Source organism: Monodelphis domestica, chromosome 2 (genome assembly GCF_027887165.1).
Source record: "Monodelphis domestica isolate mMonDom1 chromosome 2, mMonDom1.pri, whole genome shotgun sequence".
Lineage (NCBI taxonomy): Eukaryota > Metazoa > Chordata > Mammalia > Didelphimorphia > Didelphidae > Monodelphis > Monodelphis domestica.
In genome coordinates this window covers 133,645,743-133,663,283 of record NC_077228.1, presented here as the reverse complement: position 1 = coordinate 133,663,283, position 17,541 = coordinate 133,645,743, and the positions used below count along the sequence as shown (strand labels likewise).

The 17,541-nt window shown below is 40.1% G+C and overlaps 1 protein-coding gene across 8 annotated transcripts in view; it reads left to right on the top strand.

Annotated features, from left to right (window-relative positions):
• The first annotated feature begins 10,573 nt into the window (after positions 1-10,573).
• The window catches only part of SUSD4 (sushi domain containing 4), a 255,988-nt gene continuing 249,020 nt past the window's right edge, over positions 10,574-17,541 (top strand). For 3 of the 8 annotated variants that reach the window (XM_056815989.1, XM_007481464.3, XM_056815984.1), the window contains exons 1-2: positions 10,574-10,997; positions 11,856-12,080. In XM_056815989.1, coding sequence (XP_056671967.1) covers positions 11,891-12,080 — 190 coding nt within the window. In that variant the 5' untranslated portion in view covers positions 10,574-10,997; positions 11,856-11,890. The other 5 variants (XM_056815986.1, XM_056815985.1, XM_056815987.1 and 2 more) reach the window with 4 other exon arrangements.

Sequence of the window (17,541 nt, the reverse complement as noted above, 5' to 3'; positions counted from 1 at the left end):
AGATGAGGTCCAGACAAATGAAGTGAGGTCATTCTAATAGGAAGTAGCAACACCAGGCTTTGAACTCAGATCTTTTTGGCTCCAAGTCTTGTCCCCACTATACCACATTGCCCTTTTCCTCATATTACAGAATTAAGTTCACAATATTTAGCATACAACACATTTCACTGAGGGATTGCTATCTCCTCAAAATAAATATGCATGAAAAAGCCTCATGTAGCTCTTGCAAAAGTCAGTATAACAAAATTCAACCAGAAATTTAAAATGCAGTATTAAGCCTGATAAATCTTGTGCCTAGTGATTCAGTATTCTTGGCAGCAAAACCATAGATTTAGTCTATTGGGTCCAACTTCTCATTTTATAGAGGAAACTGAGACTAAGAGAGATTAAGTGACTTGCCCAGGATCACATAGCTATTAAGTGTATGAAGTGGGATTTGAACTCAGTTTTCCTAAACTCCAACCCCACCAATATCCACTCTGCCACCCAGCTACTTAAAACAATCTACATATTTCCCAGGTGCCTGGAGGATCTACATCCAGTGTAGCCACAGCTGGTTTAGGTCATGTCTATGTAGACATGTAGTTAGTATTGAAACCAGAGCATAAGATGGCTTTTGTATTTTAAGAAGAGATCAGAAACACAGAAGAAAAACAACTGCTTGGTCACAAGGGTTGTTGGGGATATGATTGGGGATGTAGTCTCTAAAGGATCACTCTAGTGCAAACATTAATAATATGGAAATAGGTTTGGATTAATGACATGTAAAATCCAGTGAATTGCTCATTGGCTATGGGGGAGAAGGGAGGGAAAGAAGATGAATCATGTAAGTATAGAAACATATTATAAATTAAATAAATAAATAATTTTTAAAATAACAAATAAAAAAGATCTAATTAGTAGAAAGTGAGAAACAAAAGTCAAGTTGGCACAGGATAAGGCAAAACTGTTCAAGAAAACATGAACATTGCCTTGTTGTCATGTCATATCATAGGCTAAACAATAGGTATTCTTCCTTCACTTGTTTTATCCAATATAAATAATTTAGATGGACTTTTGGGTGATCATGTCAGTCAATAAACATTTATTAAGCACCTACTATGTTCCAGGCACTGTACTAAACTCTGGGGATACAAAGAAAAACAAAAGATAACATCTACTCTTGGGGAGCTTACAGTCTAATAAAGAAGACAACATGCAAACAACTGTACAAATAAGCCATGCACAGGATAATTTGGAGACAATCAACATAGGGAAAGCACTAATATTAAGGAAGATCTCATTTAGGAGGCCCAAAGATTCATGGTTGTTGAAGCAATTTCATTTGTCATTCACATGAGTCATTCACAAACAGAACCATCTGTGGGGGATCATCAACTCTAGGAAATCCTTCATCCCTCTAGACTTTTTACTGTTCTCTTCCATGAAGACCGCAAAAACATTTTTTCCAGGCATACATAAAACCAGGGAGTTGGTCTTTTAATTGAATAGACCCTTCGCTTGGATGGTGAGGTGGACTCAGAATTGCACACAATGAAGAAAATGGGTAGATTTAGGAAATGATGTTATGCTTTTAACAACTCCAAACTCCTCTCCCTCCAAAAGACCTCTTTTTTTAAAAACAATACAACTCTGTGGTGCTATACTGACACAAAGCATGGAATATAACAGTCTGATTAATTAAAGTTGTGAGATATCTGAATGGTAATGGAGAGGTATATAGGAAATGTTAGTACTCTGTAAAGAATATGTTAGTCACCAGCTGCTGACATGAAGAAGCATAAAAGGAGGGAGTACAATCCAGTTAGATGGCACAGTGGATAGTGCTGGACATGGAGCCAAGAAGACCTGAATTCAAATCCAGCCTTAGATGCTTGCTAGCTATGTGACCTCAGGCAAGTCACTTATCCTATTTACCTCAATTTCCTTATCTGTTAAATGAGCTGGAGAAGGAAATGGCAAACCACTCTAGTATTTTTGCTAAGAAAACCCCAATGGTTTCATGAAGAGTCAGACACAATTGAAAATGAACGGACAACAATAACATAATCCAGTGGAAAGAGCTGTTGGCTCTGTAATTAGATGACATGGATTCAGATTCTGCCTGTCATTACTCAGATGAGCAAGTAACCATTTAAGTGAGTCTCAATTTCTCAACTACAAAGGAGTTGAAATTAAAGACTTCTGAGGTCCCTTCCAACTGACATGGGGTGCAGGCAAGATATAACCAATGGATAGCCTACCTGTCCCATTTGTATTTACATCCTAGTTAGAGAGCTTGAGGAAAATCCCTAGCATATTTGGGGGATGCATTATTGGAGGATATGAACAAGGGGCTCATAGACCAGGACTGTATGGATGGATTGCAACCTGAATTACAGGAGTGAGTTACAGCTGAGATGAGATCATAACTCCATTGACATATCAATGTTATATTATTTCCATTTTAATTAACAACTAAAAATATAACAAAGTATTAGGTTATGTTTTACCTGCAAGACAGCTGAAGTGGGAAGTTTGAGTAAAGGTGGTGATATTATGGAGCCTGCTTGCTTGGAAGCTTGTTTGATTATCTCTGAACCAAATATTGTTACTTAGAAGCAAAGGCTTAAAGTTAATAAAAATGTATCAAACTTATAATTAAATGGAAATTCAAAGAATTCAGAATATGTCCTTTTGTTAGACTTTTTTCCCTTCTCATACCCCAAATTCAACCAAATGGAATGATTTTCTTAGTATCAGATATTTACTTTGGGCTCTGTAATCACAGATACCTTTGCAGGTTGGATTTACTCTGCAGTGGGTTTAATGAGAAAGAAATCAATCATAAACACATATTAAACACCCACTGTGTGCAAAACACTTTAAGTATGAAAGGACAGAAAACACTATGGTCCCTTCTAAATGAGCTAGTGATTCATTTACGTGGCGGAGAAGATGATATCTCAAGAGGATAACCTTAAAAAAAAACTTTCAAGGAAACAGAAATAAAAACAACTCAATGTAGTTTAGTAATAAGCTCTGACATTTATACAGGGTGTACCAAAAGTCTTAGTGTGGTTTTAGGCTTTAATAATTTAAACACTCGACATAGCACTTGGACGTTTACAAAGTGCTTTAGAAATTTTATCTTGGGTATAATCCTGTAAGAGAGGTACTTTTTTTGAGGGGGGGAATGATAAAACTATGTCTGTGGTTTCACTGGTGTGTGAGAGTGACTTGCTAAGGATCCCATAGGCAGTATGTATTTTAAGCAGGACTTGAACCAAGATTTTTTTCTTACTCAAATCCAACTCATTACCAATTGTGTCATAATGCCTCTTAAGGCAGGTTTTGTGGTTATTCAGTTGTTTCAGTAGTGTTTAACTCTGAGACCTCATTTAAGGTTTTCTTGGCAAAAATACTGGAGTAGTTGGCCATTGCCTTCTCCAGCTTATTTTACAGATGAGGAAACTGAGACAAACAGGGCTAAGTGATTTACTCAGGGTCACACAGTTATCTTATAGTTAAAAAATTTTTGAACATGTCCCTGTAATAAGTATTTACTTCTATGAGAGGAAGTGGGGTACATTGATAGAGAACTGACCTTGAAATCAGGAAGACTTTGCTTAAAGTCTAGTCTTGGACATATACTGGCTATGTGTCCCAGCTCTTCATACTTGGGAGAAGGAGAAGAGATTTTCTCTCTTTTCCCTGATATCTAGCAGCAAAATGATTTAGCCAGACAGAGACACCTCCTACATCCAACAGGAAGGAAGGAAAAAGGCATTTGTTGAGAGACTATTATGTGCCAGACAATGTTTTATAAGTGCTTTATAAATATTATTTTCTTTTATACTAACAACAACAACTCTGGAAGGAACATGCTAATATTCTTATTTTACAGCTGAGGTTAAAGGACTTGTCCAGGGTCAAATAGCTATTAAAAGTCTGAGATCAAATTTGAACTCAGGTCTTCTTGACTCCCGGTCCAATGATTTATCTCTCCTGCCATCTAACTGTTCATCAAACTATATCCTAGTAGTTTGAGACTTCATAGGCTGAAGAAAATTTGAGATAAGTGTAGGGAAACAATCTAGAAAGAGTTAATAATATTAATGGATTGCATTTATGCAGCACTTTGAGGTTTGCAAAGCTCCTTATAAATATATCATTTTATCCTTAGAACAATCTTGGGAAATATCTGCTATTATTATACTCATTTTACAGATAAGAAAATCTAGGCGGACAGAGATTAAGTGATTTGCCCAAGGTTACAGAGCTGGTAAGTGTCCCAAACAGGATTCAAACTCAGGTATTTCCAACTGCAGGCCCAGTTCTCTATCCAAGACACTGCCTAACTGTCTCACTTCTATGGTACTGAAGGAAGTCCAGTCTACAGACTATTTTCAACTGCCAGGACTAGAACCCTCTCTTGAGTGCATAGTCAGTCTTTTCTTTCTCCTTTTCTGCCTTGGGTCTTGGACCTTAAAAATGATCCCAGCTTCAAGAGACTGCTTCTCTGTATCAGTGCTTTTTTGGAGATGTATGTCTCTCACCCTCAACTGTGCTTCAAATTCTCTCAAACTGGTTCTCTAACTGCTGGTTGGAGGATCTCTTGTTGGACAAGTAGCTTCCCTGCTAGATACTATGGACAATGGGGATGGGAGGAGAGAAAATTCCTTCTTCCCTCACCTAGAGCTGAAGAACTGGGTTCTTTCCCACTGTTGGCTTTCTTTTCTACCTTCCCAAATTGCCAGACTGACTATTCACTGACTGCAGGGGCCATTTCTTCTTCTGACTTAGAGAGAGAGGCTTTCCCATTTTCTAAAGGGGCACTACTGTATATCTTGTTAGCTCATTACTATTTCATCATTCCAGATGGGTGGGAACTGAATCCTCCCCTATCCCCATAGACAAGTACTGCTCTATTAATAATAATGAGCTACATCATCAAACTTACACAAAACAGAAATTAGAAAAAGATGAGGTAAATATGAAATAATTTTAGGAACTAGTCATTAGGGAGTCCCTAGAAGTTACTAAGTAGGGAAGTGCTGTAGTTTAGACTTGTGCTTAAGGAAAATCACTTTGCCATCAATGTGGAGATAAATAAGTGATAGATAGCTAGATAGAACATTCATTAAGTGGTTAATGTGTCAAGCACTGTGCCAAGGTCTGATCATACAAGGAAACAAGGAAATTCTACTCTCAAGGAACTTATACTCTATTGGGAGAAGACTGTACATAAAGAGAAATTGGAAAGATGACCAAGCAAGAGAGAAAGGTGCCCACATGTGGGCAAGATTGTTGTCAAGAAGGAGGAAGTGTAGAGTAGGATTGAGAATGTGATGGGAAAGACACTTGAAGTAGGGAGATCAATTATGAGGCTATTGCAATAACTTAGGTGAAAGGTGACTATATAAGTAGACAGAAGGATATAGATTTAGGAGATGTTATGGAGAGAGAAATGGAATTTGGCAGTTGATTGGATATGTTAGGTAAGCGAGAGTGAGGAGTTCAAGATGATATGAAGATTTGACTCTGGCTCACTAGAATGATAATGGGGCATTCACTAATAATAGGAAATTTCAGAAGAGGGATGGGCTTAGGAGAAGATAATTTAAAGAGGTCTTTGAAGCAGATGGCAACCCCTCCATGCTAATCCTCTTCAAATCACTTTGTCTCTCCCAAGATTAAAGAACAGGGGCAAGGCTCTTCCTCCCTGGTCATAGTGGACAGACCCTACTCACTCCAAAGAATTTCTGTCTGAGCAGCAAGATGATTGTTGAGAGGATGGTTGGAGCAAGTAGTAGATTGAATTTTCCCAGTGGTACCTGCATAACTACTGCTGTGGATATGTCATCTGGGTAACAGTTAAGTTATAATTGCCCTGGGGAACAAATGTCTTGGCTCAGAACAGGGAAGATTGAGAACTTGCAATGTAAGTAGAGGGAGGGAAGTATTGAGGGAAAAGGTAGATACGGATATTGGAGACAACTCCCATGATTATTTACTATAGGGAAGGGTGGGTTTTAACCCATCTTCTCATAATCTATTGGTTGATAACATGCCTGTTTTGGGCATGGTTGTTCCCTACTGTTCTAGAATAAAATCTTGTGATTCAGTTTATGTATTGTTATCCTGGATTGTATTCTCTTCTTCAGCATTTCCCAAAACTGTGTTCTAAGTGAAGTAAATAGGGGTTCTTTGAAAAAAAATTTCCAGTGGTAATGTTTCTTCTTCCCTAAAATCTTTTAAATGTTGAGATATAGGCACCAAGAATGTGTGGCCAATTAAGAATATGATATGAAAATAGACTGAATTTCCTTTAACTGATGTATGTGCTATTTCCTCAGTGAAAATAGAGGATCCTCCAGGGCAAGGATAGCCATGTCTCATATTTGTCTTGTAAACCCTACAGAAGCCAGCCTACTGTGGAAGTCTCAATAAATACATACTGTGTTAATTGATCATTGCACATTTTTTCTTGCATGTGGAATCTTTCTCCCCAAACCAAGTAATCTTCCCAACTTCTCCATTTCTTTTTATAGCATTACTATTCTCCCAGTTACCCAGGATTGGGAATTATGGAGTACTTTCATTTTTTAAAAATACTTTTATTAATAGATTTTGTTTTATATCACATTCATTTGCAGATAGCCCATTCCTCCTCATTACCTCCCAACCTAAAGAACTCTCCTATAATAAAGAGCAATGCTAAAACAGTGGTTTTGACAGTATATACAACATTCTGCATCCCTAATATCTCACCCCATGGTTCTGTATCTCTTACCCCCCACATGTCACATTTGTCAAGTACTATCATATCTATCTCCATAATATATTGCATCTGTTCCCTACTCTACACTCACATTGCTAAAACCAAAACTTACTTTCATGGTTATGGTAACAGTCTGATCTCCTTGATTCCAATCTTTCATCTCTAACCATTCATCACAGTTGCTAAAATTATCTTCCTGATTCACAACTCTGACCATGTTGCCCCCTTAAAAACCTTTTGTGGTTCTCCTCTGTCAAGAGGATACAATATAAAATGTTAAAAAATAAATAGGTGATAAATTTATTAAAGGAAAAAATAAAATTTAAAACTTAAAAAACATGTAGCAAAAGGTAAAAAATTTAAAAGATGCAATACAAACTCTTTTGACTGTCATTAAGCACCTTCAAAATTTGGCTTCAACCTGCTTTCCAGTCTTTCATTCTACTTCTCTTCACAGATTCTATTCCAGCCAAACTGAACTATGAGCTATTCCCTTATTTTATTTTCTAATTTCCTTTCACCAGATATTATTCATGCAGTCTTTCTCTTATGCTTTGAACACCATTTCCTTCTCACCTCTGTTTGCTAGAATCCTTCTCTTCCCTAATCCAGCTGAATCAAGGATTAAGAGCTGGAAGACTTTAGAGGTCATCTATTTTTATTTTACTCTTTTACAGATGAGGAAACTGAGGCCTCTATTAGCTATACTTCCTATTTATTTTAGTAAGTTGTCTAGAGTATATCTTTGCCTTTATTCCATTCTATTGTTATCACATTTGTTTACCTGATCTATCTCTCCTATCAGGTCCAAGACTCTATAAAGGCAGGGCCTATTTAATTCATCAGTTTTGTAATCCTCAATATTTTGTTTGTTAAATTGAATTGCACAACTGAGTCAGCCAGAGGAGGCCAAACGAATCCATTCTTTAATATAGCACTTTTCTAGAAATTGAAAAGTGTTTTCTCCTTTTGTAGATGATGAACCAATTCCATTGTAGAGATCATTAAGCATCAAAGGATCAAATTGACCTTAGCAGCTATTTAAGCCAAACATCCTTCATTTTACAGATGAAGAAACTGAGGCACAGAGGAGTGAAGTGTCCTGATCAGAGTTAATAAAGTGGGATTTGAGCCCAGAACTACCAGTTCAATGCTCTATCCACAATATGATTCAGGAGTTTGTGGTGATACAAGGAGTGGTGGGGAAGGAGGGGTGTTGGTCTTAATGATAGAGTCCAATATATCAGATCAGCATAAGTATTAGGAAACAAGAAGTAGAAGGCTGGAAGAAAATGCCAACACTGAGCCCATAAAGTAGGGAAAGAGTTGAGGCAAATGAGAATTTGAATGCAACACTGTATTAAAAACAAACAAAAAATCTTTACAGATACTAAGTTTTGATTTCAAAGCAAAAGAGTAGTAAGGGCTAGGCAACCGGGGTTAAATAACTTGCCCAGGGTCACACAGCTGGGAAGCGGCAGATCACTTTTGAATCCAACAACCCTTGTCTCTAGGTCTTACTCTCAATCTGCTCAACCACCTATCTACAACAGTACAATACATTTTGCAATCATTTCTTGTGTAGTTCTTATTAACCAGAGGACCTAGCAGGAGCAGGTGCTGTGAAGAGCTTCTCTCCCCACCCATCCTACTAGTATTCCCTTTTTCCTGCCCCTCTTTCTCTCTCCCTTAATTCCCTTCCCCTGTTTCCCCTTACCCTTCTTTGTCCCTCTCTTCCTCCTACCTCCAAATGATGCTGACCCTCTCCTTAGTCCAGCTCCTCAAAGGAGGAAACTTAGAGACATGGCTGTTCAAACTACTTGGATGAACAGGGATTATAGTAAGATGGTGGATAACCGAGTCTTACCCTCTGTCCTGCCACAGTGCCTTATGGTCTAAAGGATATAATGATTTGTCTTGCTTCTCTATTCTCCAAACCTCCAAGCACTGCCACCTGACTTGGTGCATAAAGTTCCTGTATGTGTTACCTCTCCCAATTAGAATAAGAGCCCTTTGAGAGCAGGGACTGTCTTCCCTTTCTATTTGTATCTTTAGGGCTGAGCACAGTTGCTTGGCACATAATAAACCTTTACGAAATGCTTTTCCATTTATGTTTACATGCATACAAACCTAACCACGGCCAAGGAGATTCTGAAACAGGTTGTATTTGTTCTTTGTGAGCCATCATTTTTACCTTCTTTTATTCAAAGGGTATTAATTTTATTTTGTAATAAAAAAGAAGTTTGGTTGCATTAACAGGTTACATTTTTCATTGTAGGATTTCTAAAAAGGTAGAGTATTTTGAAAGTGTTCTTAAAATTACTCTTAGCTGGCATTCAGACTGGTTGACAAACAAGATTTGAAGCAGGAAAATTGTAATTTTATAAATATCAAGAGACTTCGGAACACTCAATAGAAGCAAAGTAATAATTTGGTACATCGACAGTATTTTCATTTATTCAACAACTTTCTACAGATAAAAATGTAAGGTAGCCTAGAACTGTGACCTCACTCCTGTTTCCCATGGCAGGCTTTGTATTCCCAGCTTTTAGCACACTGCTTTGGACAGAGTAGAGGTTAAATAAATATTTGTTGAAGTGATAAATGATTACCTCAATTTTTACATTTGGAACGCTTTCTCCTCCAAAACTGTTATAGCTCCTCCGATTTCCCCTCCCCACCGCAGTTTGCAATTTCCTGGTTGAAGCCAGATGGTAAAAAGAAAGTCCTCAGATTTCTAGGATCTTAGGTAGAGTGTGGGAAGGGTTTTTAAAGATCAATGAGTTCAAATTCATCTTACAGATGAGGAAACTGAGGTTCAGATAATTAAAGCTTTTGCCCAGCTTTTAAGTATATGAAGCAGGATTTAAACTCAGAGCTGATTCTATTTGAAGAGTTTCTACTACTGTACTTTGCCACGATCTTCATCACTGGCTCTATCGAATAACAAGAGGGCAGTTTAGTATAACTTTTGGAGGAAGGGGGACCCGGATCCATTGAATGGTTCTGCATTCACAGGGTAAGTGGTACTGCGCAGTCTCCAGCTAGCTTGTGGTCGAGTGCAGTAAGAGAGAACTTGAAGTCTGTGACATCCAGAGCCTGAAGATGAGGTCAGCCCCTTCCCTGCTCTCTCCAGCCTTATCCTGCCCATACACAGTCTGAAAGCTTTACCTCTTCTTCACCTCTCTTTGCAAAGAGAGCCAGCTTCAAAGCCTGGTGGATTCCCAACTCAGGGTCCTAAGCACTTCACTACTTTCTTCTCTCTTTTAAAAACTCCTCTCCTCCAGTCCAAAGTAGCAGCTGGCTGGGGCAGCTGCTGGTGGAAGGGAAAGTCAGCCCTAGGCTAAGAGAAAACATCGAGGAAAGGACTCCTGGCCCTCTTGACTGTATAGGTTACATCCACCAGGGAGATGAGTTACTCCTGGCACTATCCCTCCCCTGTCCTGGCTCCCAGTGGTACCTTTTTCTTCAAGCTTCAAGGTTGTCTCTTAAGGCTGGGGGAGGGGGGACTTGGAGGGGACGGAGGGGAATGGGGGAGGAGGGAGAGAGAGAGAGAGAGAGAGAGAGAGAGAGAGAGAGAGAGAGAGAGAGAGAGAGAGAGAGAGAGAGAGAGAGAGAGAGAGAGAGAGGGAGGGAGGGAGGTTTTCTTTTTATTTTTTCCCCTCCCTTTTAATTTAAAGAAGTTAACCATTTTGAGGGCAAGGCTTCACAGGGTGGGTATAGGATGGGAAGGAGAGAGTGATGTGGCAAAGCCAACCACCGCGATTTGGAGCACTGGAAGACGAAAAATCTCCCTCCCTCCAGAATTGTGCACTGGGGGCACCAGAGTACGCTAGGTAGTGGCAGTGGCGGCTGCACCCGCGGCTGGCACTTAAGCACGCGCGCAGCCAGGGGTGGGGAAGAGGGAGAGGATGGGTGGGGGGAGTGGAGGCAGCACACGTGTGTGGGAGCGGCGGAAAAGCGGCGAGTGCACAGGACAGGTGCAGGCGCGCAGCCTTCCCATTGGTCCCAGGCTGCGACCCTCCCGCCCCCGCTGCAGCTCTAGCTCTATCTCCATCTCCGGCTCCAGTTCCTTCTGTGGGTACGTGTGCACGCGCCCGAGGAGGGGAGGGGAAGACGGGGCAGGAGGACGGCGCGTGTCCGTCCTCCTCCGGTTCCAACTCCCCCGCCCCTCTGCCCCAGACCCGGCACATCTTCCTGTGTAGCTGCTGCCACCGCGCGCTCGCGGACACAGGTATGGGGGAGCGCGAGCGCCTCGGGCGCGCGCTATGTTTGCTATTCCCTCTTGTGCGGGCTTGGGGGAAGCCGGGGAGGGAAAAGGAGTGGGGGGGGGGGGGTGGAGGTGGAGGTTGGAGCTGCTGCTGCTGCGGCTTTCCTCTAGCTCGCGCAGCAGCAGAGGTCGTGCACAGATGCGGGCTAAGCCTGGGGGGGGAGGAGGAAGAAGAGGTGAAGGAAGAGGAGGAGGAGGGAGGAAGGAGGTTCTGTGCATGAAACCCACAGGTAAGATTTCCAGGCAGAAAAAGGGCATCCCCTGCCGGTAGGAGGGGCGTGCAGAGGGAGTCAGTGTTTTGGTACCCTTCCTCCCCTCCGCCTCCGGCTGAATGTGACAGCGTGGGGGATATATCCTGTAGACTGTGCAGTAGAACACATTCTGATCCCAGAGAGAAATAAACTGAAAACTAGCTGCTGGAATTCAGTGCCACACTGGGTTGTTCTTAATAGTGAAATGTATAGGCCTGAAGGGGTAAGGGGGAAAAAAAGTATCATATTAGCCAGGAGACCCTGAGAGGCTTCATACTTTCCTGGCATGGTCGTAACTGCCGAATTGAAGGGACGGGAGCAACATCGATTTGCATTGCCCACCCATACCTCCATTACTCTTTTGCTATACGAACAGCCTGAGATTGGCACTCTCTGGACCCCAGTGAGTGTCATTATTGCACAATAGGAAGAGGGGGTGAGATGGGGTGAAGTGGGAGGGGGAGGGCCCAGGGTGCGGAGCAGGGAAAGCGGGGTGCCCTGGCTTAGCGGGAGCTGGAGAGGAGAGTACCCTGAACGAGCTCGGGGTATTTTTGTGTTCTGCTCTTGTTAGACTCTTGTAAGCCGGATGCCCTATGTGGATAAAAGATGTATCATGGAATGAACCCGAGCAGTGGAGATGCTTTTCTAGAGCAGCAGCAGCAGCAGCAGCAGCAGCAGCAGCAGCAGCAGCAGCAGCAGCAGCAGCAGCAGCAGCACCAGTTTCCCCCGAGACTCTTCACAGTGGTTTTGTGGTTTCAGCTAGCGCTGTGCCTTGGCCCTGCACAGCTCACGAATGGTGAGTGACTTCCTCATGTGACAATATGAAAGGAGCCGGGACAGCATGGGAAGGAGAGCCCGTGGCAGGGTCAATGGGGCTTCCCCATCCCCATGGTCAACCTCCAGGGGGTACTAAAAGACCCTTCTCCTCTTGTGCCCTCTCCTTTATACCCTATCTACATTCATACACATAGAGGAGGGGGGGAAAAAAACCCTCAGCGTAAAGCTAGAGATCCTCCTCCTTCGAAACCACATTCATGCTGACTGAAAAATGCCTTTCCTTTTACTTACTACCCAACACAAATACACAAACCCACCGAGTCAGGAGCTTTGCGACAACACCACCCAGGCTTTTCTGAAGAACCAAAGTCCCCCTCTCCCCCCCAGAATATCCTAATCTATTAAACAGACAGCTAGATTCCTATCCTTGAGGGTTGTGAATGAGGAAAGTGGTGGTAGATCAGAATGAATGACAGTAGATCTCTGTAACCAGTGGCAGCCTTCAGCTGAGAGAGCTCTAATATTTCATCACTGGAGATTTAGGCAAGAGCTGTTATGGCTACTCAAAGGGGACAAGTTGGAAACTAGGTTTGGAATGTAACATCTTTGAAATGTGTGACATAATTGCCTAAGAATAATGGGGATGGAAAGTTAAACTTCTTTGCTTCATTTTTCTTCAGCTTTGAAAGGGTTGTGTGGACAGATATGTGTCTAATAAAACTGCTTTGCCATGATTTCTCATTTCTGATTTTCAGTGGAAAAAAAGCATAACAAGCCAAGGCCCCTTTTGTAGGGTAGAAATTAATGGCAAATATATTAATAACTTCAGTTTCAACATGTTTCTAATCTAAGCCACCTTTGATTCTTGAAGAGAAGTATCTTTTGATTGCATTAGCAGAAGACAGAAAGAGAGCCCAATTGGAGTTTTAGAATCCTGAGGTTCTTACTTGGTCCATCATTGCTGTCAATTACACATTCATTACACAGGTTATCTATTATGGAAAAGTTAAGGTGGAAGATGTGTCTATTTCTTTAGCCTAAGTATTAACATTAGGAATAATCTTGATTTCAATAAACAAACCTTTAAAAAATACTTTCCAACCATATGTACTCTGAAGACTTATAGTGAAAGAAAGCACCAAGTCAAAGAACGTTTTGTGAGGTAGAAATGAATGGAAATTATATTAATAACCTCAGCAGCAGTATGTTTCTAATCTAAGGCATATTTGGTTCTTGAAGGGGAACTGTCTTTTGGTTGCAGTGTTAGAAGACAGAAGAGTCTGTCGGAGTTTTAGAAACCTCTAATGTTTTTACCTCCTCCATCATTGTTGTCCACCTCCTTTTACCTTATGGACTTTTTTATAGGGAAAAATTAAAGTGGGGGAAAGGGAACATGTTTCTTTAGCCTAAATTTAGCCTAACATTTGTAGATAATGTTGGTAAGAAACATCTTGATTGCTATAAGCAAGCCTTAAAAAAATACTTTCCAACCATATATCCTCAAGAAAGTTCATATGTGAAAATAAAAGAACTGATGGCAACAAAATTTTCCTCATTTTACTTCCTCTAAAGGAAAAAAAAATGTGGGGAGGAAAGAAGAGGAAAGTAACAAATGGAATTATTACCACAGACAAATCCAAAGGTCAGACATTGCATTTAGGATGTTGAGTTGTGAGCATAAAGAAACTTTCTGTGAATATGCCTATCTGGGTCTATTTGATTGTCATGGAAGTTGCATTGTTTTCCAAATCCTGCTGTTTTATTGCCAATCAATATCAATTTCAACCTCCCTTCCTCCTTGGTGGGGAAAATTTGTTAGGAATTCCCCCTGCCCCCTTTAGTGATTTTGTTTCCATAAAAATGTTTTAGGTGAGGATGGTCCTCTTCCTACTTATGTTGAGTGAGGTCAAAATTGCACAATGGCAAATCATCATTGTCATATTCTATGCAATTTAAATTCCCTTTGGAGCAAAGCACTTCTCTTTAGCTGAGGTGTCTAATAGTGTTTTATGAGTAAGGAGCAGTTGGCTTGAGCTAGGATTTGAGTGACAAAAGACATGTCACTTTCCATATCAGTTTATATTTTCTTTTCTCTTCCTTCTGTACTCACATTATATTCCCTTCATCCAAACTAAATACTCTTCCTTCTTGCTAGTCCACTTATGTCAGTAGTAGGCGGTGGATCTCTGGACTTGGGATCAGGAGACTTGGGTTCAAATTTAAACTTATGATTCTGGATCAGTCTTTCTGGTACTCGGTTTCTCCCTCTATAAATTGAGAACAAAATGATCTTTAGGTCCTCTCAATCATGAAATCTTTATGATATTGTCTCTGACACTTATTTGTTATATGATCATTCACAAGTCCCTTAATTTTTCAGAGATGAAAGAGGGCAGTTCCTATCTTATAAAATTGTTGTGAAAAATTTTTTTCGTTCACCTTAAATCACCCTACAAATATGAGTTATCATTAAGAAAGAGATGTTAATAAGAATTCAACCAACTGTCCTTCAGTTGTCCTCAGATCATGTTCTTCATAAGATGAGAAGTTTAAGAAGAGATCTCTAAGATTCAAAGGCAGAGGAGCCATACAGTATTTGCAGAGCATCCATCTGATTAACTTCATAGAGTTTGGAGCTAATTCAATTCTGGGCTATATTAAGAAGGCAAAAGCTTCCAAGAATGGGGAATATCCTTAGAATATTGGAGGTGATAAATCTGTTGTTTGCTGACACAATGAGATTTTATCTAGAGTATTTCATTCAATTCTGGGCATCACATTTTAAGATGGGCATTGATAAACTAGAGAGTATGAAGAAGAAGGTAACCAGGAGGTGAGGGAACTTGAGTCCTCATTATATGAAGATTGGGTTGAAGTCTCTGAACATGATTATCTTGGAGAAGAGAAGAGAAGTTTCATTGTGGGGTGGGAGACAGTATAGCTATCTTCAACTATTGGCAGTTTCATCATGTAGAAGAGTGATTAGGCTCATTCTGTTTGGTCCTAGAAGGCAGAACCAGGAGCAATGTTTTTTTTTTTTTTTAATAAGAAGCTTCTTTATATCACCGTGATAAACTTTATATTCTTCTTGCATATGGTACAAAATATTCACTTAACTAAATAAATAACACATAAAACATTATTGTAAACAGCACTTACACCCCTGAGGTAAGACCTCTTGGTCCAAGCAGGGGTGCTCTTGAGATCCTGTACCTCCCCCTTTTGGGGCTGAGGTAGGTAAGAGGCCTAAGAAGGGAGGAAATGGGGGGCATGTCATGGTGAGGGATGGATCCAAGACAGAGTTGGCAAGAAAGGATACCAGAGCCAAGAGAGAAGAGCAGTTACAAAGAAGCCAATTTAGGAATTGCTGTTAGGAAAAACTTCCTAAAAAGTAGAGTTATCCAAAAGTAGTAAGGGTTTTCTTGAGAGGTGGTACTTCCTCCTTTTTGGAAGTCTTCACACTGACGTCTGGAAACAGTTATTGGGTCTATTTTTGTCATCATTTCTTAGGTCTATTCCTTTTGCATATGAATTGTAGATCATTGCTGAGGTCCCTCCCAACTCTCAAAATTCTAGGATTCTGAGCTGGTAGGGACCTTGGAAGTCATCTAGTCCATTCTGCTTCCTTGGTAGATGAGGAAACTAAGGCTCAGAAGTTGAACAACTTGCCTAAAGGCAACAAATAGCAGAACCAAAATTTAAACCCAATCCCTTTAGGATTCTTAAGGCACTACAGATAGAGGTATTATATCAGCACTACTTTTAAATATTTTAAAATTTATAAAGAATGTGTTTTATTTCCATCTTCCCATTGAGGTATGTAATGAAAGTATCCAGGAACTTAAAAAGGAGGTGGTAGTATGTCACCTCTCATTTATATATATTGGTTTCAGAGCACTCCAATGGATGTGTTCCCTTCAGAGGAAAGGCTTCAGCTCTGTTTCTCCTTAAACTCTTGCAAACTGAGAATGTGATGGCTAGTAACACAGTCATTATAATTGTATTCTCCTTCAAGCCAACAATTTGGGAGACCTTGTTGAGATCATTCTTACCTGTTAAATCTGACAAACTATGACTTGGGAGAGAAAGTTGTGACTAATAAAAATAATTCCAGTGCTTTTATGAAGAAAGAACTAGTGGCAAACTTGGTTTTGGGGCCCACTTTTTGGTGCCAGTATTCCTGATATCATGTTGCTCAGTTACCAAACTCAATCTAAATGGAAAGCAGTCAATGAGCCTGAAGCACAGCTGGGCCTGTTGGTAGGCAAGGGAGATAGCTTCCTAGGGCACAGGACACCAGGAGGAACACAACAGGGGATTCTTGTAATATTACTTTTTTAGAAATGCACATTTTTAATGCCAGAAAATTATGTTTTCTCTGACACATACATATTTATTTTGTTTTATGTGTTTATAGTAAAGGCTTAAGGCCTTTAGAAATGCTGCAACACACAGGGGGACAGTTTTCAAATGCAGCGGTTTGGTGGAGAAGAATATTCAGACTCCATCCAGGACATATAAATGCCTTGCCCTGATTTGGACATGGACAAGTTTGATTCAGTGGGCAGCCTTGAAGTAATTCTCCAAAACTATGCACTAATCCCAGGCATGCAGGACTTTCATTGACCAAAAAGTGCATATTTAATAGATAGTCTATTGTTAACCTGGGGTTTTCATTCTTGATTGCTTTCAGTAGAAAAGAAGCTTGACAATACTGGAAATTCAATAGCTTCATCTGGAAAAAGAAAGGCAGATGAGTGGGAGAAATGGAAAGAATGATCAGACCAAAAAAAAAAAAAAAGAAAAGTTTTCCCCTGGATCCATAGATTTGAACCTTGGAATAATTTCATTGTCTTGAGTTTACATGTGGGTAGGTTTTTCCTAGTCTTTTGTTAAGTGAGGAGAATCTAGTTTAAAAATAATAATCAACATTTGCATAATAACAGCAACTAGCATTTATATAACTTGTTAAGGTTTATATAGATCTTTAGAAATGTTATCTCATTTGATTCTCACAATAATCCTGGGATGTAGGTACTATTATTATTTCCGTTTTACAGATAAGAGAAAACTGAGGCAGACAGAGGTTAAGTGACTTCTCCAGAGTCCTACACCTAATATGTATCTGAGGCTGGAATTTGGCACTCTATCCCCCCTAGCTCCCATATTCACACAGAGATGGGTGCAAACACTCTGGAGTACCTTGAACTAGATTAAAATGCAATTGGGAAAAATTTAACAAAATAAATAAAAATACAACATAGATAAGGTTAATTTTTTTTTAAGTCTTTTTGTGGCCATGGGAATTTCTAATCTCATTTGGATTTTATGATTAATTCCAGGAAAACAAAACAATTGATATCTAATTCAAATAGTGTCAAAAAAGAAATGAAATGTGTCACAGTGCAGAGAGAACTGGTCTTGAAGCTAGAAAGAGATGGTTTCAAGTCCTACCTCCATCACATACTGCTTTGTGACCT